This window comes from Melanotaenia boesemani, chromosome 9 (genome assembly GCF_017639745.1).
Source record: "Melanotaenia boesemani isolate fMelBoe1 chromosome 9, fMelBoe1.pri, whole genome shotgun sequence".
Lineage (NCBI taxonomy): Eukaryota > Metazoa > Chordata > Actinopteri > Atheriniformes > Melanotaeniidae > Melanotaenia > Melanotaenia boesemani.
Window position 1 is genome coordinate 1,465,759 of NC_055690.1, and position 26,704 is coordinate 1,492,462.

Sequence of the window (26,704 nt, forward strand, 5' to 3'; positions counted from 1 at the left end):
ATCTCATGCCTTCTAACCAGAACCAGAACCCTTCCTCTGATCTGTTTACCTCAGACTGCAACAATTCTAATAATAAACCACCATATGATAAGACTGCAATAGAGCCCCTCAGAATAGCTCCTTTAAATATTACATCACTTTTAAATAAATCCTTTATCATTAATTATATGATTTTAGAGAACAAGATTGACTGTCTCTGTTTAACAGAAACCTGGCTTGGCACAAGTTGTTCTCACCGAGGATTCACAGGCTCATGCTTCAAAATATCAATCTGGTTTTTAGGATAAACCACAGTACCGTGACGTCCTTCTAAAAATGGTTAATGGCCTCCAGTGTAAGTAGCTGATAAACTCAGGATCTTTAAGTAATGACGTATTAAATCTCCAGTTTCTAGCTGCTGGTTTATTGCTCTTACTTCTCAGAGTGAATGATACTGGTGCGTGATCACTAATGCTAATAGGATGGATTCTGATTTCTGACATGTCATTCATCAGCGAGCTGCTAGTTAAGAAATAATCTAATCTAGAATAGGAATGGTGGACTGAAGAGAAGAAGGTGTATTCTCTTAGTGTGGGATGGTGAGAGCGCCAAGCATCACAGAGACCAAAATCCTTCATGTTTAACAGTTTCTGAGGATTTCCAGACTCGATGAGCTCCTGTGGTACTTTTTTTCTCCAGTATAATGTTAAAATCACCTCCTATAATTAATGTGTTATCTGAGTGACCATAGAGGCGAAGAGGGAGTGAAAGAAGGAGGATCATCTACATTTGGACCAGATATATTTGCAATACATAACTTAACATTTTAATAGATAATGTAATTATTATAAATCTGCCTTCTGGATCTATGATTGTATTATCTATATCAAAATTTAACCTTCTATTAATAAGAGTTGCTGCTCCTCTCTGCCTAGAATTATAACAAGCTGAATACACGTGTGGAAACTGGGTTGTTGAGAGAAGATCTATTGTTGAGTTTGATAAATGAGTTTCCTGTAAGAGGACAATGTCTGCCTTCATCTCCTGCAGCCGACTTAAAATTTTTAACCTCTTTTCCCTTGTATCAGCTCCACACACATTCCAAGTAACAAACCTCAGTGTGTTCATGATCCGACCACAGACATGAGGCTATACGCATGTTACTGAAGCGTGTGTGTGCATCCCACTGCTTCTCTGCGTGCATGTGTGTCTGCCAGCTGAGTGCATGACATGGATATGTGTATTAAATGCCTGCATGTGTGTGTGCTGTAACCTCATACATTACATGTATGTTTGTGTGAATCATGCAAAGTACTGATGTGTGTCAGCAGGCTGGGCCTGATGTTCAAGTGTGTGCGTGTGCCACGGTTCACATTAATATAATGACGGTGGGATTACTGTTAACCATGAAAAAGAAAGAAGAAGAGTGAGAAGTGAAAAGAGTGACAGTGCCAAAGGAAAAAAATAATAAAATAATAATAATAAAATAAAAATAATTAAAAACAATTTTAAAAAATTAAAAAGTGTAGTGGAGACGGGCAGTGGATTTAGTGGTACCTGAAAGGTACCTGAAACGAGAGGAGAGTTAGGGATTTAAAAATAAAACAGACAAGCCAGAACAGGAAACAGACAAGACAGACAGAACCTAACAAACTTGACATGACATAACAATGTGAAATAAAATGATGTAAAATAAATTAAGATCAAATAAAATTCTGTTAAAAGCTAAGCTAAAAAGCTTTTTAAGACATTAACAGTCTCTGCAGCCCTGAGGCCCTCCGGCAGACTGTTCCACAGTCGATGGCCATAACAATGGGAAAAGGCCTCGCCGTACGTCTTGGCCCTCACCCTTGGAACAACTAATGGCTGCTGCCTTCTCCTGCTGAGCTGAGAGCTTATTCTGAATCCAACCAGAGTCTCTGGAATCCTGTTTTAATTCCTTCATTCGTGTGGCTGATGCGGTTTTGGAAAATATACGGATCTATTTAGTAGCCTTCTGGCAATATATGTTATGTGGGACTTTGTTTTTCTTTGTCCAACTGAGATTTGGGCCCTGTAGGCCTGTAGGCCTGTAGGCCTTGAAGACCACAGTCATGCCACCTAAAGCTTCAAACTACACCACTGAGGATTATGTCACCATGGCTCAGGTGCGTGAAAAGCTGGACCAACAAAAAGACTTTTATAAAACTTTACTTGAACAACAAGAAAGAAGCTTTAAAATGTGTGTCCAGGTGATTGTGGACTCTTCAAATAAAAGAACTGATGATCTGACAAAGCAGATTCATGACTTTAAAGTGAGTCTGGAATTGACCCAGAAAGAAGTTGATGACTACAAAACATCAACTTCAACTCTGACTAAAAACTGCAATGAAATTCGATCAGATCTGGACACAAAATGCAAAAGTCTTCTTGCATACTCTGACAAAACAGAATATCTGGATGGCCAATCAAAACGCAACAACATTATTATTGATGGCATCAAGGAGTCTGGAAATGGAAACATGACGGAAAGTGAAGGGAAAGTAAGACAGCTATTCAGTGAGAAACTTCAACAGGATCACCTAAAAATTGAGTTGGACATGGTACATAGAGCTGGGAAGTCAGTGCCTGGAAATCCAGAGAAACCTCGTCCCATACTGGTGAGATTCCTGCGCTTTAAGGATAAGCTTGCTGTCCTGGATAGAGCCAAGAAGCTGAAAGGATCAGGAATCTACATTAATGAAGATTTTCCTGAAGCGGTCCGACAGAAAAGGAGAGAGCTCCTTCCAGCCCTGACAGCTGCTCGTCAGAGAGGTGATACAGCAAACTTAAAGTATGACAAACTCATCGTTCATCCACCTCGAATCTCACCTCAACTGGAATCATCAGATCCCTAATGTCAATGTTGGATAATTAGACTGTGAGTAAGACCGTTGAGGTTTTATTACACAACTAATATTACAGATTAAACAATGTGGACCAGTAGCTCTGTTTTTGAGAATGAGACCTACAGGCCTTTTGATTCTCATACAGACTCTTATAGTATACACATTGACCCAGATGTTCACTTTTACTCTGCATTTAATGATTTTAACTTTGGTGAATATTATAGTGTAGAAAGGTTTAATGGTTTATCAGGGACTATACCTTCCAATGCATTTTCAAGTTTTCATCTTAACATACGTAGCTTATCGAAGAATTATGATGAATTTGTACATTTATTATATTCACTCAAACATGTTTACTGTAGTAGCCTTGTCAGAAACTCAGAAGATACTAAAGATTTTTTTAAATTGTCAAATTACCAGTCCTGCCATTATGTAAGAGAGGCTAGACCAGGAGGTGGCGTGTCTCTTTTCATTCATAACGATTTTTAATTTCAGCTAAGAAATGATTTAATCCTAAATTCTGACAATAGGGAAATAGAATCATTGTTTGTTGAGCTTGCTGGGGCCTCTGGTGGCAAAAATGTGATTATTGGTGTCATTTATCGTCCACCAGTTTCATGTATCAGACATTTTATTAAAGTTTATCTGCAACCCTTGACTTAATAAATTCTGAAAATAAATTATGTTATCTTTTAGGTGATTTCAATATAAATATACTAAAAAGCAAAAGTAATGTACAGACTAATGAATTCACTAATATTTTGTTTTCCAATTACTTTATTCCTCTAATTAATAAACCAACTAGAGTGAAAGATAAGTCTTTTTCATTAATTGATAATATTTTTGCAAACAATCTTAATAGTGAAATTAAATCAGGGGTTAAATATTCAGATTTGTCTGATCACTATCCTATTTTCCAGCATTGCTCACTTAAAGTAAAGAATCTGGAACCCAACAAGAAGATAATGATAAAGAGGAACATGAGTAAACAAAATATGGAAAGATTTAGGCTTAAAATTAGTCATACTGCTTGGGATGAGTTATATTCAATAACCAATGCTAATGATGCATATAAATGTTTCATGCAGCAAATTGAAATGCATTTTAATCTATGTTTTCCAGCTTGTAAAACTATTAAAAAAACAAGTCAAAGATCTAAAAAGCCATGGTTTACATCTGATTTGTTAAAAATTTTAAGGAAAAAGAATAAATTCTATAAGAAATATATACTGAATCCTACACCTCTTACCCACAGCAGTTACAAAGAACACAGAAATAACTATATTCATTCTCTTAGATCAGCAAAAAGGAAGTATTTCTTTGACAAATTTAAAAAGTGTTCCAGTGATATAAAAACTACATGGACAGTAATCAACGAGTTGCTGCAAAGAAATACTTTACCTACAGAACTACCTCAGGGATTTGTTGATGGTCAAACAATGTTAGAAAATCCATTTGATATAGCTCAGAAATTTAATCAATATTTAGTAAATTCTGGTTTAGAACTGGTAAAAAATATGTCAGCTTCTACTGAAGATCCATTAGAATACATCAAATCATGTTGTCCTCCAATTTTATTCTTTCAGTCACCAAGTACAAATGAAATAAGTGAAATAATTGATGAATTAAAGCCATCTTCAGCTGGGCACGATAACATTTCTGTAACTCTAATGAAAATAATTAAACAGTCTATACTGAAACCATTAGCTTACATTTATTCCTTATCTTTAAACACAGGTGTAGAACCAGAAGACCTAAAGATAGCCAAGGTCATTCCTTTGTTTAAAGCAGATGACCGACAGTGTTTTAATAACTATAGACCCATATCAATCCTGCCATGCTTTTCAAAAGTATTAGAAAAAACTGTCTATAAAAGAATTTTTTGTCATTTAAACACACATTCTTTTTTTTATAGACATCAATATAGCTTCCGAAAAAATCATAGCACCTATATGGCTTTAATTCATTTATTAGATAATATTACCTCTGCATTAGACAATAATAAATTCATTTGTAGTATCTTTCTTGATTTATCAAAGGCATTTGATTCTGTTTCACATGACATTTTACTTGCAAAATTACATAAATATGGTTTTCATAAAACTGCATTTAAATGGTTATAAAGTTATATTTACAACAGATCTCAGTTTGTTTGTTTCAATGGTTGCAATTCTGACAGGGCAGATATTCAGTGTGGAGTTCCACAGGGATCCACATTAGGTCCGTTATTATTTTTAATTTATATAAACGATTTATCTAATGTTTCTAATGAACTTACTCCAATAATGTTTGCTGATGATACAACATTACTTATATCTAATTCAAATTGTAATTTACTTATGAACCAAGCAAATGCCGGATTGTCTGCTTATGGAAAATGGTTTAAACTGAACAAATTATGTCTGAATTTAAAAAAATCTAATTATATTATTTTTAGTGGTAAAAAAAAATATATTATAACAAATAAACTTAAAATTGCTTCTGCTGAGCTAACTCAGGTCTCTGCCACAAGATTCTTAGGCATAACTGTTGATGAGAACCTGAGTTGGAGGGAACATATTGATTGGGTTACTAGTAAACTCAATAAATCATTAGGAATCATAAGGAAAGTTAGTTGTTTGGTTGATACAGAATGCTTACTTACTCTATATTACAGTTTGATTTATCCTTATTTATCATATTGCAATGTTGTTTGGGCGAGCACCGATCCATCTGCTTTGAATAAAATCTTGGATCCTTCAAAAGCGTTTTGTCAGAATTGCAACTCATTCTAAGCCTCTGACTCCGTCCCACGGTTTATTTTACAAACTTAATAGTGTTAATATTTATGATCTCAATATTATGCAAATTTGTATCTTCATGTATAAAATGCATTTCCATCCAAGTACTATCCCCGAACATTTTATACTTTATTTTAAAACTAATGCAGAGGTTCACAGGTACAACACTCGTCAATTACAACACTTTCATGTACCTAAATATGTCACATGCAGAGCTCAGTTTACTTTAAGATACAGAGGCTGCATATTATGGAAACAATTTTCACATCTGGTGGAAAGTAATAGATTATTTAAATCTTATAAGAAATGTTTGAAAAAAGTTCTAATTAAATCTCATTGATCTGTGGAACTGTAACTTATATTGTATAAATTGTAAATTAACAAAAATGTAATTCTTCTGTAAAGTAACTTTAAGGTGGAGGCTTTAAAATAAGCCCGTATGGGTTTTCTGCCTCTCCCTGCACTTGTACTGTTTTTTATATAAATAATCTTTGTATTATGTCTTTTAACATGTGCTAAATAAATAAAACAATATAAAACAAAACAAAACTAAAAGGCCGGTACCAGAGGACCTCAGGGTCCGTGAGGTTTCATAATTTAAAAGCAGCCTGAAGTGTTGATCCAAGGCAGGATGGATCCATGTTTTCATGATGTTTCCAGCAGATTCTGAGCCGAGCATCTGAATGTGGAGCTGAAATGGAGACTCATCAGACCAGCAACGTTTCTCCATCTTCTATTGTCCAGTGTTGGTGAGTGTGTGTGAATTGTAGCCTCAGTTTCCTGTTCTTAGCTGAGTGGGAAAAGATTTTTAAAAGTTCTGTAAATGCTTTAGAAAGAGAGATTGCAGTCTGCATTGGTGATAGAAAAATGAAGATTGTGCTATGCATGGGGTAAAAGATAAAGTTTTTTTTCATCCTCCTTAGGGTGCCGGATTTTTGGGACCCTGAGGCACAACCTTTCCATGCAAGATCTTCATGTTTCACAGTCACGTGTTCCACTAAAGTCTGTAACAGGCTTGTTTCTATAAATGTCTTTTTAAGCAATACTGTATGTCAGCTCAGGTACGTTTCACAAGACTCTGCAGCAAATACTGTTAAATTCAGTCCATTTAATTTCAAATTCCCTTCAAGCGTACAGGTGACACGTCAAGTTGATTCATTCCCCTGATTTTTACAGCTGTGGAGACCTGAACTCCTTTTAATGGGATGAGACCTCCAACAGAACCTGACTCAGGACCAGCTCAGACCATCTGCCTGAGCCAGTTTGGGCATGAAAGGACAGAACAGACACAAACACAAAACTGTGGATGGAAATGGCTCATAATCCAAACTCTCTGTTAATGGCACATATTGTAAACTCAATGCAATGTCCGGTTCTTCTGAGGCCCAAAGGACACTTTGCCTATTATCCGGATGCTGAGCCATTCTGAAGCAACCCCACACTCAAAAAAGAAAAATTGAGTGAACTTTAAAAAGTAAAGTGTAATGTGAAATTAAGGGGGCACCGAAGTGAAATCTTAAAATGACCAGAGATAGGATTGATATATTCATGTCTACTCATCTCTTTGGTCTGAAACAATACACTGCCTCAACATATTGTATAAGTAAATCTGAATAGAAGTTTTAAGTTTGCTGACAAAGATTCCTCAGATTTTTATTTAGGAAGTCTGTTTTCCATCCATCCATTTTCTAAACCAGCTTATTCCAATGCAGGGTTTGGGGGGGTAGTCTATCCCAGCAGCTACCAGGTAAGAGGCAGGAGATCCGTGACGAGCTCAGCTAACTGACGGAAGTAAAAACAAACAAGAAACATGCCCCTCAGCTAGAGATCTACATTGTCGACTGAAAAAACAGCTTCGGTTATAATAACGCCTCACATTTTTGGCAGTAACGTTAACGATGGGAAGAGTAATCAATTAGATTACTCGTTACTGAGAAAAGGAACGTTGTTAGGAATGCTGTTATTAAGAACTCTGTTATTCCCACAACTTCACAACTTTTTCCATAATCGTTTTTCTTTTTTGTATGTTTTTTGGAAAGTAAGAGGCTGAAAACAACCATCCTTGGTTCTTCCTGTTCGTCCGCCATGTTTGTTTACACTGAAGTCTCTTATGACCACGCCAGATTTGGAAAATTGAGCATGAAGAAGCTGATACTCTGCTGAAGAAAGGGTTGGTGTGTGGTGCGCTCCGAAGTGCACACCACACACTATAAGATCACAAGAGGAATATCCTGTGTGATGTCTTTTGTCTCTAAATCTGTGAAGGTTTGAAGAATTTGATTTGTACACTTTCCACGTTACCGCAGCTTTTGTTAAAAACTATTTGCCCTTTTTACGTAGCAGGAAGGGTTAAAATGAGTAACTGTGGTTTGGTTTTTACAGTGCAGAGCAGCGTTAAGCTCAGCGTCTCCCGTTGCTGTTGTTTTTTCACAGACCCTGAAGATGTAGATGTAAGCTAAGTCACCGAAGCAGCAGAGAACTGGCTGCACCTTCTTTGATCCAGAGATTATCTCGAGTTTCATGATTAACTGACACAAGAATGGCACATGTTTTCTGAATGAGTCATCAAGTAAATAATTTTCTGTCGGTACATGTCACACTTCTGTTCTCCATCCATTGAACCTGATGGTTTACATGTTTAGAAGATGATAATCATATCTAACTTTCCCTTCTCCTCTAATCTCGTGCAGTTTCTGGATTTGTGTTGCTGTTTTAACAGTTTAAGTCTGCATGAGGCAACGGAGCCAACACCCACTGTTCCCATGTGAAGGTCAGCCCTATTTCCTGCCAGTGATACGATCTCAGGTGTTTTACAGGTGTTGGAGTTGACAAATGAGTTGCAGTCCCTTTCCCCATGTCAGTTTCCCCCGGGGGATCCCCTGGGACAAGGAGGTTTTCACTGCCAAGACCAAGTGAGAGCTGGTTTGTTGGATGGGTGTGGCAGCAGGCTCAGGTATCAGCAGGATTAAAAGTGTTTTTAACTTCACTGCATACGTCTGCTGATCCAAAACAGCAAAACTACAACACACAGTTAGCATGTTTATGACTCAAAATCTAAAACAGTTGAGTTGTAATTTATTTATTCTCCTCATTCTTTCCAGATGGTTCCAGCTTTTTCAGGAAGCAGCTTGAGTTTTTAGAATGAGGGATAGGGTTCAATCACTTCTGATGAGGCCTGAACTTTTAAACACTCAACAAATTCACAGTGTCTTTTTGAAACATTTTCCTTTTGCTATGAAAAGTCTACATTGGACTCCCAGCTATGTCGTCTCTTTTCCAACAACCATGAGTTTGGCTTTTCTTCTGGTTTGGTATAAAAAACAACAAGCAATGCAAAAGCACTCAGACAATGTGGAACACCACACAGCAAAAAATGAGAGGACGGAAAAACAAATCTGCCTCTGAGCACATGCAGCCAATGCATTTTTATTTGTTTGGGTTTTATAGCAAAAAGAAAAGAGCCGATAACAACTATAAATGAAATATAAATATATGTTAGAAAAGCAACAACAGCCTTTAAAATTTCCTAAAACAGCAAATCTTGATAAGGTTGAAGATGGTAAAGTTAAAAGTTACTTTAACATAATGCTCATTTGCAAAATACGTATTTTGGAAATTTCTAGCCCAAAAAAGTGATTTGATCTTTCATTTTCCTTCTTCTGCCTTTTTTCCCTCTCCATCCCTCACACAGTGGATCAACCAGCAGTGAAAGTTAGGTGCAGGAGTTTCCCACCCAACAGGCATCTAAATTTATAAACCAAGCAAGTTTTTTCTTGCTTTTCTGAGAAAAATGCATATTTCCTGAATGTTGACTGCAGCTGTGTGTACATAGCAGCTCCTTCGTCGGGGGGGGTTAAGTCTTATGTGAGGGTTGCAAACATCTGCAAATGTAAATGCAAACAGTTATTAATAATAGAGAGAATAACTGTCATCGTCAAGTGAAAACATATGCCTGAAAAGTCTAGAAGAACATGGTCTCTGAGAGGAAAACATGCAGAAAACGATGTTTTCAGACATTGTGTACGAAGAGTGCGTTGCTGAATGAGTCCTTGTCTTCTTCACTGTCTTCCTTGTGATTCTCCAGCAGTTTATCCAGCAGGTTTGGTGATTCTGGCTCGACCTCTGGATCTTCATTCAGAGATGGACTTTCACCTTCTGGATCCAATTGATGGTCTGAATGCTGTGGGAGGTCCAGGATCTGGGGCTGAGGGTCCACTTCCTGGGTCTCCAGCTGTGGGATCATGGTGGTCAAAGACATGGACAAGGGCATGTGGACCAGTGGAGACCCAGGCAAAGCTGCAGAACCTGGGGCAAACTGGACCCCTGGATTGGGCAAGGTGGATATGGTGGTGAGGGGCTGAGCCCACGGGAGGTAGGCCAACCCTGAGTCAGGGATGTCCATCTGAGGGAGCGAGGTTTGAGCTGGGGCCACTGGTATTGTCTGAAATGACAAAAAGAAACAAAAACTAAACAAAGAAAAAAGGAGCCATTTTCTGCTGACAGGGAAAAACAAAGTTCACTTCATCACTTATCTTCTGTGTTGTGAGGAGCATGCACTGGAAATTAGGGGAAGCAGGTCCGGAACTTCCAATGTAAGACTAAAAAACTGACAAGCTGTAAAAAAACTCTAAACTTTTTTCCTGTACCTCCGAAAATAATGATTGTATTATGAAAATAAACAGCAAGTGTAAGACACCAGTAAGTGTGAAGATACATAAAATTTTCATTTTTTAAAAAAATCATTTCACATAAAAAGGACTTTATAAAACGTTTTCAAGTTTATTATGATTTACCCAAAGTTTAGTTTTAAAAAATAAATCATTAAACTCCCAAATACAAGTTTAAGTACAAGTTCTTTACTGTGCGTTTATACTATTGTTTAGTACACACACACGCGCGTGCATTTGTGTGTACTAACTGTAATTTAGTTTTTATTATGAATACAGACTATCTGAAAATACTGCTCATTCAACCAATTGTTTTATAAACCAAACATGTACTAGCACGCAGTTAATAGTATGTTGCAGCATACATGCAATTAAAGTTTTATTTCTAAAAGAAAACACTGAACTGTGGATTAATTTAATATTTGCACAAATTTGAGTGAATTGTCTTTATTTCTGTCTTGAAACATCCTCCCTCCTTTATGTATGTGCAGATACATTAAATAGAGGAGGCATATATCTATTTAGTCCCATTTTCTTTTTTCTTTTTTTTTTTAAGAATCTTTTATTGGAGAATTTAGTGCAAGCAGTTTTGTTTTTTGTGTTTGTTTCTGTTTTAAATGTCATTAAACATTACCCCGAGTTTAATTAGATTTGTACTTGTTCCCTTACTGCAGTTCTTAAAACTATGGTACATACCCAACTGTAATTTTGGAGTACCATTACTCCCCTGTATATATATATATATATATATATATATATACACATATATAAGTGCTGGGCAACGACAAAAATTTTTAATTGCTATTAATCGCATTGTTACGCACAAAATATCTCTTTCCTTTAAAAGAAGGCCTACAGCTTTATAAAGAAAATGTGGTAAATTTTGGTTTATAAACACGACATCAGGGGTGTCCAACCCACGGCTCTGGACCTTCCACAATGTCTCTAAATACGTGGCTAAAAAAAATTTTAAATCTTTTTTGCCATCAGGTTGGAACCCAGGGACTTTTTTTTTTTTTTTTTACTTTACATCATTTTCCACAAATATCTACATTCCTTAGAAGAAAGTCTGTTTATCCTCTTTTTATAAAAGTTTTATGTTTTTCTTTATTTTAAAACCCAAAAACAAATAAAAATGTGGTTCTTCAAAAATAACAAACATCCTACGGTGGCTCTTCATTAAAATATATATTAACTTGCCTTTTTGAAAAGTCTGGTAACATCTGCGTCTCTAAAGGAGTTTTATTTAGCTGGCTGAGGGAAAAATGTCTCTTTGGACTGGAAAGGCTGCAGACCCCTGCACTAAACACATAAACAGGTTTAGCAGCAGTTTTCAGATAAAATATTTCTTCATATATAAAATCAAATATTTATGAGAAAGAAGGATGAAATGTTCAGGATTTACTAACTAAAAGGTAAAAAGTCAGCAGGATGAATTTAAAGCTGTGAAGCTGCTTCCTTCTAAACACAGAAGGAACAATATGTGATGAATATCAGCATCAGGTGAACAGACAGAAAGCAGGATGAGAATCTCACAGCTTCTAGATGGTGAGGAGAGAGAAATATTCACAATATGCACAATAACTTCCATCCATGCACCTTCACTGCTTCATTATACAGGTTTCTGGTCTATAATTTCTCTAAACTTTCATTCTTAGCTTGACTGTTTAGCTTCACCTCTGCACCTGCAGCCTCCGCTACCGGGAGTTAAGGGTTAACATCTGGTTTCCAGGTGTAGCATCAGGTCTGTAGATGTAACTATGAACATGTGTGGTATCCACAGAAAGTCCAGAATCTCAGCTACCAGCTCAGTAAAACCATTTCTATCACCAACAAACACAGTTAAGACAACAATAATTAAAAGACCAGGTACACAAAGTAACATGCGATCAACGTGTTAACGTGCCCAGCCCTAATACATATATATATGTATATATACATATATATATGTATATATATATATATATATATATACATATATATATGCAGAAACTAATTCATGTAATTAATTGCATTGAAAGTTTTAACCCAAGCCCCACACGTCCGTCATGTCTGCGTGATGACGGCGGGACGTAGAGAGGCCAGATGGAAAAGATGAGCCGGCTGGCTCTATGGATGGATTTAAGAATAAAGTTAGCATTAACGGAGCAACCCATGGCCGTCGTCCTCGTGGAGAATGAGGGTGTTTTAACGTCCACTCTTCTCCCAATGAGACGGTTCCACACCTGCACTTTTCCTGTATTTTTTATTTAAACTCGTCCTGCAGCAACATGGCTGCTCTAGAGGATCTCTGTCGTCTCTGTTTGTGCAGCAGCTGCTTCCTCCCTCTCCTCTCATGTTGCTCCGTGAATCATGGCGGCTGTCGCTGATCAGCTGATCGGCTTTTCTCTCTTGCTGCGTGTGTTTATGGATCAGCTGATCAGCTTTTCTCTCTTGCTGCTTGTGTTTATGGATCAGCTGATCGGCTTTTCTCTCTTGCTGCGTGTTTATGGATCAGCTGATCTGCTTTTCTCTCTTGCTGCGTGTTTATGGATCAGCTGATCGGCTTTTCTCTCTTGCTGCGTGTTTATGGATCAGCTGATCGGCTTTTCTCTCTTGCTGCGTGTTTATGGATCAGCTGATCGGCTTTTCTCTCTTGCTGCGTGTTTATGGATCAGCTGATCGGCTTTTCTCTCTTGCTGCGTGTGTTTATGGATCAGCTGATCAGCTTTTCTCTCTTGCTGCTTGTGTTTATGGATCAGCTGATCGGCTTTTCTCTCTTGCTGCGTGTTTATGGATCAGCTGATCTGCTTTTCTCTCTTGCTGCGTGTTTATGGATCAGCTGATCGGCTTTTCTCTCTTGCTGCGTGTTTATGGATCAGCTGATCGGCTTTTCTCTCTTGCTGCGTGTGTTTATGGATCAGCTGATCGGCTTTTCTCTCTTGCTGCGTGTGTTTATGGATCAGCTGATCAGCTTTTCTCTCTTGCTCCGTGTTTATGGATCAGCTGATCGGCTTTTCTCTCTTGCTGCGTGTTTATGGATCAGCTGATCTGCTTTTCTCTCTTGCTGCGTGTTTATGGATCAGCTGATCTGCTTTTCTCTCTTGCTGCGTGTTTATGGATCAGCTGATCGGCTTTTCTCTCATGCTGCGTGTGTTTATGGATCAGCTGATCTGCTTTTCTCTCTTGCTGCGTGTTTATGGATCAGCTGATCGGCTTTTCTCTCTTGCTGCGTGTTTATGGATCAGCTGATCGGCTTTTCTCTCTTGCTGCGTGTTTATGGATCAGCTGATCGGCTTTTCTCTCTTGCTGCGTGTGTTTATGGATCAGCTGATCAGCTTTTCTCTCTTGCTGCGTGTGTTTATGGATCAGCTGATCGGCTTTTCTCTCTTGCTGCGTGTGTTTATGGATCAGCTGATCGGCTTTTCTCTCTTGCTGCGTGTGTTTATGGATCAGCTGATCGACTTTTCTCTCTTGCTGCGTGTGTTTATGGATCAGCTGAGAAGGAGGAAACTAGCGGTTCATGTTCACACAGTCACATATTCACCCCAAAGTCTTGTTGTTGGTAGGACCTTCTCTAACACAGTAGCTGCTGGTGGTAGGCAGGGTTTATACTTCAGCTATGCAGGGGCGGGTCTAGAAAAGTTCTGATGGGGGGCCAGGTGCCCTGACCAGGAAAAGGGGGCCACAGATGAGACCTTTTTTAGGAAAAACTAGCTAAACAAACAGCTAATGATGTATTTTACCAGCAGGTGTTTACTTTGGATGATGCTGCTGTAGGACTTTTAGCACGGCTGCACAAACACACTTCAATGATAAAAGGAGAAATCTGTTTTTATCCAGTTTTATCAGAGTTTGTTCATCAATGTTGGCTGTTTAACTTCATGATGATGCATTAATTCTGCATTTTCTAAAACATGGTAGAGATGATTTAGAACAACTTATAGAAGTACATTACATGCTGCATTTACTGAACCGTGGACATCTGATGTTTACCCAAGAGAAGCTCCGTTAACAGTAAATATTTCTAGCATCGGCTCGTTCTGGTGATACGATGCAGTAAAACGGGCAGATTTCAGTCATAATGGTGATTAATCATGATTAATTTGTAAGCTGTAATAAACTGAATTACTGAAATAAATTAACTTTTTAGGATATTCTAACTTTTTGACGAGCCCTTGTAGATGTAGATATAGATATAGGCTCTGAGGTATGTATATATATATATATATATATATATATATATATATATATATTTATATATATATATATATATATATACCCCTGTATTTGGTTGGTTGATAATTACGGTTCCTGATTTCTGGAGTTTATTGCTGAATTTGTGTGGTAACTGGAAGAGAAATTGCAACACCATGCTGTACACTTGTGCTCAAGTGCAAGAGTACATTTCACTAGCATCAGCCCTACTGTACGCAGACACCGGGCGAGTACGAAACCAGCTTAAATCATCTCTACTACCTGTCACCTGCTTTGTTAGAAAAAGGTCCTGCTCATATTTGTATCTCAGAACTTGTTTCTGTCATCACATTTATGGCCCCTAAATGATCAGACCTGTATTTTAACATCTGCACAGCACCAGCGATTTAGAGAAGACGTCCTCTTGCTTCCTTTTGCTGTTTCACTAGATATCTGAACCTGGTCTATCTTCATAGATGTGAGCATGGCTGTCTGATGACCAGTAGATTTGCAGCTGTGTCACTAGCAAATGTCATTAATTCTGAAAAATTTTATGAAATAAAAGCAAACAATATGTAATTAGAACAGGCGGTTATCAACGTGTTTCTTTCTTCAGCTTCACATGACAGTGACATGGATCTGACTGACATGGCAGCGCAGACACACGATACAACTAAATCAGCCATGTTTGTGTCAAACTGAAGGAAAAGTTTTTAAAATGTGGGAAAAGTGTGGGTGTTGACCCTGATATCCTGCAGTCATAACAGAGAAATGATGGATGCTGCTTGTACCTTAAAAATGATAACACAATTAATTACATACATTAGTTACTGCCGTTAATAAGTTATATTAGATAGACTTAGCTTTTTCCCAAATTCTTCCTACTCCACACCCCTAAATTTTTACATTTTTTTATCAGTATCACATAAGGCTGAAAAAATACTGGCTGTTTAATCTCACATTTACATAGGAAGTCGGCTCCATTGTAATTGTTCCCATACATGCTTGTGTCCTACACTTCCTACCAGACAAAGGGGCTGATTAGAGTCACTGAATTCATAGGGTGGAAAACTAACTATAAACAAGTAGATAAAAGAGGAGACTAATAATATTCAGATGAAAATAAAATTGACAGCAGTAGGATAATAGGTAGTGCGTAAGGTCTTGAACCTAATCACAGTGTGTCTTTACTTTATGTTTACTACTGTCAATTTTCAGAGGTTGTACCATCTGGTCATATTGATCCCTTAGCAGCTTAACGGATTTTACATCTTGTGAACTCATAGCATTAATTTCTGAATATGGGCACAAATGATGCTTCAAACATACATGAACAATGTGAGCCAGCCATGATAAACACATGGAATTAAAAGCACAAATGTATATTTACTTAATGACAATGATAAGATTTTACATCATCTTTCTGAGACATTAGAGGCAGTATAGCTCTTGTAAATCCCAACCAACTGTGAGTTGCATTACTATAATTTCTGAATGTCTTTCTCTTAAAAATGGCCATTTCCTGTCCAGCTACTACAAGGTAAAACAAATGCAATCAATGGAAACAAGATTGCGAAATTAGTGATTTTAGTACAGAGAAATACAGCTAAACTATGAGCATTGCCTGGCCTTTCCTATGAGCCATTCAGTGAGAGACTTGGTTTGGTTTGATGGCCAGGGCTGCAATCTGTCACAAACCCTAGGAGTTTCTGCAACTCCAGAGTATGAGAGTCCCCTCTCCAGGACCTTGTTTCCAGAGCCGATGCTGTGCTAGATGTGAGCCCATCCATATCTAGTTGTTACCATTCCCCCTTACCCACCAGCTCAGTGTCTTTCCCCACCAGTATGTCAACAATTATACCTTTAATAGAGCCATTCAAGATGAAAGAGCCACTTCTTTTGTCTTTTTATTAATATATCCTCCTTCCATACACTGTGACTATTCTAGTGATAAATTCACATTCCCACAATGATCTTTTGACTCACCCCAAAGTTAGTGAGCAGTGGTGTGTGTGTGTAGGTCAGCATGGTGTAGCTGGGGCACAGAGTTTGCATATAGACATCAGCAGTGAGGGCAGGGGCAGCTTGGTAGGTCAGAGTCTGAGCAGCGGAGTCCTGCTGGTTGTAATCGGATGAAGACCAGGGCACTACAGCAGGTTGGAGCCCAGCGCTGGCCACAGAGGTTGCAGCTTTCCACCCTGCACCCTGTAGCCCTCCATCACTGCCTGCAGCTGAAAGCTCAGCTGGTGACCCTCCAGCAGCATCAGAGCCAAAAGTACCTGAATATCAAAGAAAGGTAAGTCTATAAAAACATGCAGAGACAAAGACAGTTAATGTTTGCAGTAACTTGCAGGCAAGGTGTGTACCTTGAGTAAACGATGACTGATTGGTATGTGTCACCATATCCTGCAAAAAAAGGAGATTAAATCAGTAAAGAAAGTGAGTTTAAACAGTCACTGCAGCAGAGCAGTCACATCATGCATGTAATGTTGATTTATAAATATTAAGTATTTACATATGCACCAATCATGTCCAAGCATGAGCAGCAGCTGTCAAGATTATGGTTACAGTGTGTTTGTGATACGTTGGCTTCTGCATACTCAGTGGTCTTCAAAATGTGTGTCTCTTGCAAAATATCTGCTTTCTGCCTCCATACATTCATTTTAAAACACAACTTTAAGATATTGTAGGAGACAAAAATTCAAATAAACTTTAAAACATCCATCAAACTTTTTTTTATCTCCACTTACACAATAGTTTGCTTTTAAAACTTAAAAGACACCAATCCTTTGACCCTTTATGATCTCACTCCATTTTCCTTCAAGCCATTATGCATTTTTATGTTTTACACAACTGCAGCAGCTGTGTGCTGTGACACCTTACTGAACACCTCTATGGGCCTACGCGGTCTTTAGTTAAGGACCACCAGTCATTGATGTTTTGCTCCTTTAACCCAAGTACGTCTCCTGATAGTGCAGCAATGGCAGGGATCTCTCCTTGCCACCCCCTGCTGATGCTCTACGTGTTGTTCGGCTACGTGTTGCTTCCTCCTTGGACACAGCCAAAAGCTACCTTTCTCTGCCTCCTCAGCCAGCTCTTTCACAGCTTTCCGAAACCCTGCCCCTATGCATCCCATGTGACAGAGTAGGCAAGCAGTTGAGGAGCCTGTACCCCACTTCCATTGGGGCAAGTAACAGTTTTCCAGCCAGCTTCCCTGCACTTCGCTGCCAGGTCTGCATACTTGACTCGCTTCTGCTCGTTAGCAGTCTCCAGATCCCATTCGCATGTGACAGTGAGTTCATCCAGAAGGACTATCTTGCAAGTCTCTGACCACATGACTAAGTCTGGCTGGAACAATGTTTCCACAATCTCCCTGGGAAACTGAGGTTGTATTCCCAGATCGACCCACATGTTCCACTCACTGCCCAGTGAGGCAAGTCTTGCTGTATTTCTCTGAAGTGAAGGTTTCACGCTCTTCCCAGGCCTTGCAAACTGGATGGAATATCTGCCTGGTGTGGAAGGTCTGCTGTTTGCCTCCTGTCTGCATGACTCTGCCACCTCTGCCAGCTTTTTCAGCACCAGGTCGTGTTGCCATCTGTCGCGGCTTCGGACCAGCGCTGTCCTGCAGCCCGATGTGCTGGAGCTCGCATTGATGGTGTTGCAAAGGGGACAGGTCTCTTTAGCACCAAACCATTGGTGGAAGTTTCATGGACAAGGTAAGGTGTCATACATTGCTCTGATCAGGAAGCAGATCCTAGCTTGGGGGATCTTCCAAAAGTCAGACCATGACATGGCTCAGTTTGTGAGACCTCCCCATGATGTCGAGCGTCTTTGATGGTCATGGAACACTGCTTTGATGTTAAGGTGTTCCTGTTCAGTTCTTGCTGCCTTTGTCACCAACATGGCTCTTTAATCTTCCATAGAAGACTTTCACCAGAACAAGGGAGTCTCGCCTCTTCCGAGGCCTGTTTGCCCCTCCTGGACTCTGCCTGGAACATCTCAAGGTGCTTCAGTCTGCTGGTTGCCATGTTAACCTCTTCACTGACATCCTCTTCATCCTCTTCATTCATATTTGGGTGCCAGCTGCTGTCACCAGCTGGTCTGAAGATTCCTTTAGTTCCAAGATGGATCACAATGGTAGTTGTAGTGTTTTCCTGCCAAAGAGGCCTACATCTGACAGACATCTTGGCAGTCTCAGCCTCTTCCTGATGAATGAGTTTGCCAGCCCTATCTTGCTTACCACTGAGGAGGGGATTTCACTTATCTTCAGAGGCCACATCACCTGTTTATACAGTATGGACCGGTAACACCATACTTTGTACTTTCAGAGGAGCTGACTCTGAATGATCCTGACAAGGCCATCTGTGAGTTGCACCATGTCCCCCATCTGCCTGTCAGAGAGCTCTGCAGTGCAAGTTCGACACAGGCTGCGAACAGGTTGAATTGCCAACAATGAGATGACCTCACCACCTGCAACAAAGATGGTGTTGTCTTTTTTTTATTTATTTTTAACCTGTTCTGTCCAGCATCATAGCAGCAGAATGATAATCTGGTTGCTGTGTTGTGCTGAACAAATTTGCTCTGCCAAGGGAGGCCTATGGGTAAGGCTCCTCTTGATAATCTGATTCATTTTTTTATTTATTTACTTTGAATCATGGAATCTATTTAATCTTGCAGGACCTGACCGGAGGGGACAGAAAAAGATGGAAAACAGCAAAAAGAAGCAAAAGGGAAAGAAGAAAGAAGAAAGAGGAGACAAAAACACCACAGACAGAAGCAACGACCCTTCAATTCACACCATCACCAGACAACAAACTGCTACACTTGTACATAAATACCAGCAAATTTCCTATGGCTTTTACAGAAAAACAGAGCTGCCAGTGGTCAAAAGTTCTTAAATAATAACCAGACAAAAAGACATAACACAAATGTATCACGATGTGTCACGCCATGGATGAGGAATAAGGAGTAATCCAGGACCACATCTTGGGGTTGTCTGGCTTCAGGCCCAGACCCTTGGAACATATGGACCCCACCACCTCGAAGGGAGGGGGGCCACCCCCAGGCACCATAGCCCAGAACCCCCACCCAGCCCACTCCAGAATGTCCCGGCCACCCGCCCAGGGCCGATGCCCACCGACGCGAGCACCACCAGTGGCCTTACCCCCCTCAACTGCTGGTCCCCACATCCCCCAAGAGGTCCGGACAGTCACATGGTTCCTTGAGGAGGCAGACATTGTCTCACTAATGATGTGATCTACTAAGAGATTCCTAAACTGCTGAATACACAGATTATTTTTGGATTGTTTTGTGCAGGACCACAAGGCATGGAGGTAGTTGTCTGGTGTGTTTTCATTGCAGTGTGAGAAGAAGTTTGATTGTGACAGACCCATCCTGAACATCCTTTGTCCTGTATAATGTCATTTTAAAGGTGTTTAAACATATTTGTGACCATTTATCTTGATTAAAGTTACTGGATAAGTCAGCCTCTCATTTTGAAGTTGGAAGACAGATTGAGTCTTCTAGTTTAGATAATAGTATTTTTTGATAATAGCTTTGGGGCATTGAGCTTCATAAATTCTGCCACTCTGATAGGGAGCTGCAAGTTTAATTGATTAATGGTATATTTTCTACATAAAAGATTTGAGCTGGTGTTATTCGAGAAGGTTAGTTAGTATTCTAGAAATGCTGTTGATTCAATATTGTGAAGTGAGAATATTAAATGACAAGAAGTTTCCATTTTCTATTGTATGTTCTAACTGTTTTATTCCTTTATTTTTCCATTGAGTAAAATTGATAAGCTTTTTGTTTTGCAGGATGTCAGGGTTGTTCCAGAGGGGTGTAAACTTACATGGAAAAAGTGAGGATTTGGTTATTTTTAGAAAATCCCACTAAGCCACTAAAGAGGAACTGATATTGATGCTTATAAAACACTTATGTGTTTTGATGGTTGAGCTGATGAATGGCAGGTCAGAGATAAACACATCCTCACACAATGCTTGCTCTACATCTAACCATGTTTCATCCAGACTGCTAGGTTTAAGCCATTTGGAGATATACTGCAGCTTGTTAGCTAAGAAAACATGATTAAAGTTGGGTAGCTCCAATCCGCCTCTATCTTTAGTCTGTTGTAAAGTTTTTAGACTGATACGTGATGGCTTATTTTTCCATAAAAATTTAGATATATGTGAGTCCAGTGACTTAAACCAGCTGGAGGATGGTTTAGTGGGTATCATTGAAAACAGGTAGTTTACTTTAGATAGAACCATCATTTTAACTGTGGCAACCCTCCCCATTAGTGATATGGGTAAGCGCCTCCACCGTGAGAGATCATCCTCTATTGCTTTAAGTAGCTGGACATAATTTAGCTTTGTTAGTTCTGATAACCTGGGGGAAATGTTTATGCCTAGATATCTAATGTTTCCAGACTGTATTGTAGTATTGGGTGTGTTTTGTAGGTCACAGTTGATGGGCATAATAATAGTCTTAGACCAGTTAATAGAGTAGTCAGATATTGATGAGAATGTGTTAAAGAGTGTGATTGTCTTGGGGAGAGATGTTGGTGAGTTCTGGAGGAAAAGTAATACATCATCAGCATAAAGACTTATCTTATGTTCTATATTGTTGACATGGATTACTTTAATCTCTTTATTTTGTCTTATGGCAGCAGCTAGGGGTTCAATAAAAATAGCAAAGAGTGATGGAGAAAGCGGGCAGCCCTGTCTGGTGCCTCTCTGTAAATAGAAGCTTGGAGAAGTTTGATAATCGATCTTTACACATGCATTTGGGTTGTTATATAATATTTTATCCAGTGTATAAAAAAATGTTGCATTTGAAAATTTCCAGTTTACTCGGTCAAATGCTTTTTCTGCATCTAAAGAACTGACTGTGGATTCCAGATTATGTAGAGTAGAATAATCTATTATGTTAATTAATGTCTACCTTTAATAAAGCCTGTTTGGTCAGGATGCATTATTAGAGGCATTATTTTTTCTATCCTTCTGGCCAAAGTTTTGCTGATTAGTTTAAGATCTATATTTATAAATGAAATTGGACGGTAACTGGATGGAAGTGTCGAATCTTTTCCTGGTTTTAATAGTAGAATAATATTAGCTAGGTTAATATTTAAAGGTATTTTTTGTTATTAATTGATTAGCCAGGAACCTTCCAGGTTTGTTACCATGTTTAAAGTCCTCCAAGTAAAGTCTTTGCACCAAGAATTGTGTTTTTTATCTGTTATTATGTTAAGTTCAAGTTTAGCTTTCCTTATATGGCTCAATGTGTTCTTCTAGGGAGACATGGTAAGCTCCTTTAGAGATTTAGTTCTGAGTTCTAACTGAAATTCTCGAAGCCTCCTTCTTTTTCTTATGGGAAGAGAAGGAAATTATCTTCCCTCTCATTACTGATTTTCCTACTTCCCAAAGAACACACGCTGAAGTTTCTGGCAAGTCATTATTTTCTAGATATAAGGACCATTCTCTTTTAAAGTAGCTGATAAACTCAGGATCTTTAAGTAATGACGTATTAAATCTCCAGTTTCTAGTTGCTGGTTTATTGCTCTTACTTCTCAGAGTAAATGATACTGGTGCGTGATCACTGATGGAAATGGAATGGATTTCTTACATGTCACTCATCAGCAAGCTGCTAGTTAAGAAGGTGATCCTTCATCCATGTGGAGATATCAGCAACATGCTGATATTCACACTGAGACGGTTGTGTCGTCAGGTGGGAAAGAAAGGAAAAGCTGAGTGTCATCTGCATAGCAGTGGTAGGAGAAGCCATGAGAGCTAATGACTGCACCGAGTGAGGAGGTGTATAGTAAAAAGAGAAGAGGGCCAAGCACCGAGCCCTGAGTCACCCCTGTTGTCAGCCCATGTGATCTGGACACGCCCCCTCTCCAAGATACTCTGAAGGATCTTCCTGTGAGGTAGGACATGAACCACAAAAAGACAGATCCTGAGATGCCAAGCTCCGAGAGTGTGGAGAGGAGGATCTGATGGTTGACCGTGTCAAAGGCAGCAGGCAGGTCCAGCAGTATAAAGATTGTGGCTCGACCAGCAGATCTGGCAAGCCGTAGGGAATCAGTAACTGACAGGAGAGCAGTTTCAGTAGAGCAGCCTTGCCTATAGCCAGACTGATATGGATCTAACAGGTTGTTATCTTGGAGGAACTGTGAGACCTGACTGAAGACGGCACGCTCTAGTAGTTTAGACATGAATGGAAGCAGTGAGACCGGCCGGTAGTTTCACACCTGGGCTGGGTTGAGTGTGGGTTTCTTCAGCAGCGGGGGAACCCGAGCTTGCTTGAAGGCAGAGGGAAAGACACCGGATTTAAGAGAGGAGGTGATAATATGGGTTACTGCAGATTTGATTGTAGGTAAAATGCACGGCCCAAAAAGGTGAAGGAGGCCTCCACCGGCCACACTTTAACATGGAGGCCTGGTTTCGTAAAGTGCGAAATGGGGTGGCTTTTCACACACAAATGATTTAGCTCCACCGTTCCACTGCATACTTGTAGGGCACAACATTAGTTAATACTGACCCGATTTTGGGGTCTCTAGCCCGTTCGTAGGCCGCACAGGACCCCGAAATGTGCAGCAACTGCAGTCGTCTATACACGACTAATGCAAAAGATTTCGGGATCCTGCACAGCCAAAAATGCATTGGACGTGGACAGTCTTTTTTTTGGACAAAATTTGTCCAATTTTGATCAAATTTGCACCGCTCACCCTTTCTCCAGGGTCCCTATCAGGATGCAAGAGCTTAGGGCCCTAAACCCTGTCGGAGGCTACTTTTTTTTCTCAGCGACGTAGCGTTGATGCTAGTCCACTCGGGACGTCCCCTTGATGACCCCTGTCCAGTTTGGCGACAATCAAATGCAAAACCAAAAAGTTATGGCCTTAATTGATAATCAGGTGAAAGGTCATCTGACCTACGTGCCCGGGGACCCCTTCAGGGCCTCAGGCATGTAGAGGAGGCCCTGTTGACCAATTTTGGGGTTTGAGGGTTTTTAGTGACGAAGCTCGTGAATACAAGCGGCCAAAATGAGTTTTCTTTGCAGGGTGGCTGGGCTCTCCCTTAGAGATAGGGTGAGAAGCTCGGTGATCCGGGAGGGGCTCAGAGTAGAGCCGCTGCTCCTCCACATCGAGAGGAGCCAGATGAGGTGGGTCAGGCATCTGGTTAGGATGCCTCCTGGACGCCTCCCTGGTGAGGTGTTCAGTCACGTCCCACGGGAAAGAGGCCCCGGGGAAGACCCAGGACACACTGGACGGACTACATCTCTCAGCTGGCCTGGGAATGCCTCGGGATCCCTCCGGATGAGCTGGTGAATGTGGCCGGGGAGAGGGAAGTCTGGGTTTCCCTACTAAGGCAGCTGCCCCCGCGACCCAACTATAAGCGGCAGACAGTGGATGGATGGATGTTCCATGCACCCTGGGAAGTCTGGCAGCTGGTGTCGATGTACCTGTTACTTGTGAGGTAACTTGACAACCACTTCGCCAGGATGTAAAAGAAAACCTTCTTTTCAACATTCAGAAGAGCAATACTCCTAATCTGGCTGGAGTTCTGCTTTTTTAGGATGAAAACTGTGACAGCTCTTTACCACTCTGAAGGGTTTACTTGGTTCTTCCAAGCCGCTCTCATCAGGTTCCACAGGTGTCTCACCTGGGCAGTACTTGTACAACTTGTAAGGTAGCCCATTAGGGCCTGGGGCTGAGGCTACTCTTGCACTCCAGACCATGTCTGCTGCTTTGCTGGCTACATTGAACAGGAAGGCTAGGGCAGCTGGGTAAGGAACATAGCCAGGGGATCCCACCGGAGCTGACCTGTGTGTTGGGTCACTGTACTGCTCTGTGATGTGATCCTCTAGATCCGATCTGGTAATCTCCAGCTTCCAGCTCCTCTTGTCCTCTAGCAGCTGTCTCACATGTTTAAAGGGATTTTTGATGCTACTCCTTCCCTTCTCCTTTGCCTTCTGCATTTGTGAATAAGCTCTGCCTTCCACAGACTGGCAAGGTTTTTCTTCACCTCCTGCCACAGTTGCTTCAGGTCCTCCTTCTCCTCTTTGTTTGTCTTCCTCCACTGCTTTCGTAGATGACGCCGCCTCTTCACTAACTGCTTGATCTCTCTCTCCTTCCTCCCCTTCCGCATTGGGCCAGATCTCCGCTTTTAAGCCATTACTCCAAATCTGCCTCTGCTCTCATTGTACAAGCTGTCTCCAATGCAGTTCAGCTTGGTTTCCATGTGACCATGCAGTGAATTCTCCAGGATAAGACTGAGATCCTTTACCATCGTCTGCCAGACTGCAACCTTGTTTGCCTTTGGTCATTTGACCAGCTGCCTCCTTCCTGGTTCTCTCCTCTCATCTCTCTGGCCTCGTTCCTGGCTGTTGGGGATGCCTTGTATTCTGTGTGTGTCTTCATTGGTGCTACTCTCAGAGGCATTGGTGTCCACCGAGTGTCCTGTGTCCTCCGCCTGCCTTTCCCCAGCAGCATTGTATCCCTCAGCACTGTGGTTTGCAACCTGGCTTTGGGTTCCTCTTGTCTGACCTGCAGTTGCAGTGCAATGTTGCTGATGGCCTCCCTGTTCACACTGCTACCTTCTATGGTGGATCTGTAAGCATCTAAAGGTGATGAACATCTCCCACCCACATCGCATTGTCTCATAAACAAAGCATCTTTGTCTATGTCCGTTTCAGTCTGTATCCATTCCAGACAAATACAGACTTGGCATTTTAAAAATCCTCATTCTAACATCAAATGCAGGGTTGCACACACAGTTTGACAAAAAGAACAAAAAGAAAAAGAGTTACATACTTTTCCTGAACTTACTAATGCAGCTGAACAATTTTCCTGCCAACTGAGCAGAACTCACCTACTGAGGCAGGGCAACTGCTAAAGCAAGGCAAGGCAGTTTATTTGTACAGCACATTTCATGTACAGGACAATTCAAAGTGCTTTACATAAAACAAAGACATTACAGATATTTAGAATAGTAAAAGACATCAACAAATAATCACAATAAAATAATAAATTACATTAAAATGTAATGCATTGTTATGACCCCAGGGTCGTAATCCGGCTAATGATTACAGCAAACAGCTGGGGCTCGTTGAAATTGCAAAGGCCGGGTCCTGATCCCTCCTTGGACTGGCTGATTTCGGTGCCTCCCATTCTCCTTCCCGCAGATTGGCGTTACATCCAGCCAATCACCTTGCAGCTCAGAGGAGTCCATGAAATAAAGGACAGCTGCAGGGATCATTCAGGAGGGAGAGGCCGGGCCATGTGGCCTGTCTCCCCTCACATTTGGAGGGAGAGGCTGGGCCATGTGGGCTGCCTCCCCTCACCTTTGGAGGGTTCTGTTTCCCCTCACCTTCGGTTTCCTTCGGAGGAAGAGGTAAGACTGGGTGTCTTGTCTCCCCTCACCTTCGGAGGGTGAAGCTGGACTGCATGCATTCTGCTTCCCCTCACCTTCGTCCTTCGGAGGGTGAAGCTAGACTGTTGGTGCTGCTTCCCCTCACCTCAGACCATCTGGGCAGACGTAGGGTGGTGTTGCTGGTTGTGTTCTAGCTGTGCTAATAGGTAGCCTTTTGTTGCCTGGACTATTCGAGAGTGTGTAGCAGGATGGATCCTGCCAGGTTGTTGTCCCTAGTCGGGGACGGTAGAATAGTCCCGGAAGGTTTGGCGTACCTCCGTGTTCCCCGTGGGGAACGTTCTGGGCACAGGCTGGGTTTAGAGCAGCGCTACCGATTGGTGCGTGTTCTGTCCTGTCTTCACTTTGAGTTACAGTTTGGGTTTTGTGTTGGGCTAGGTTTAGGTTATGTGTTCTGAATTGCTCACATTTAGTTTAATGGGACTGCTGCCTTTTGCTATTAAGTTACCACGCCAAGTTAAGAGCACCCTTTTTTAAGAGCAGCCTTTTCAGCCTCAGCCTCTAACAAGCTGCAGCCTGATTGGTCCATAGAGAAGCCAATCAGAGGGGCGGGGATGGAGGTGTGCCGGCTCCAGCCACTCCAGACAGAGCCTCCCGAACTGGCAATCAGCGGCAAAATGAGCCACAGCTGCCAGCAATAAGCAGTGGCCGTAACATGCATCACATGGTAAAGCTGTTTAGTCTACAGCTTTTTACTCAGAGGCTAAAAAAGGAAAGAAAAGAGAGAGAAAAAAAAGACATTTATATCTGAGTTGTTAGCCACTGAGCTGCAGACATGTTAGATGTTAAAAAAAAAGAGTAAAAAG

General features: G+C 40.7%; 1 protein-coding gene across 1 annotated transcript in view; it reads right to left on the reverse strand.

Annotated features, from left to right (window-relative positions):
* Positions 1–9,025: 9,025 nt before the first annotated feature.
* LOC121646597 (POU domain class 2-associating factor 1) overlaps positions 9,026–26,704 on the reverse strand; it is a 43,423-nt gene continuing 25,744 nt past the window's right edge. The window contains exons 3-5 of the mRNA XM_041995690.1: positions 16,836–16,875; positions 16,456–16,748; positions 9,026–10,067 (exon numbers count right to left, since the gene is read on the reverse strand). Coding sequence (XP_041851624.1) covers positions 9,636–10,067; positions 16,456–16,748; positions 16,836–16,875 — 765 coding nt within the window. The 3' untranslated portion in view covers positions 9,026–9,635. The remainder of the gene's footprint in view (positions 10,068–16,455; positions 16,749–16,835; positions 16,876–26,704) is intronic.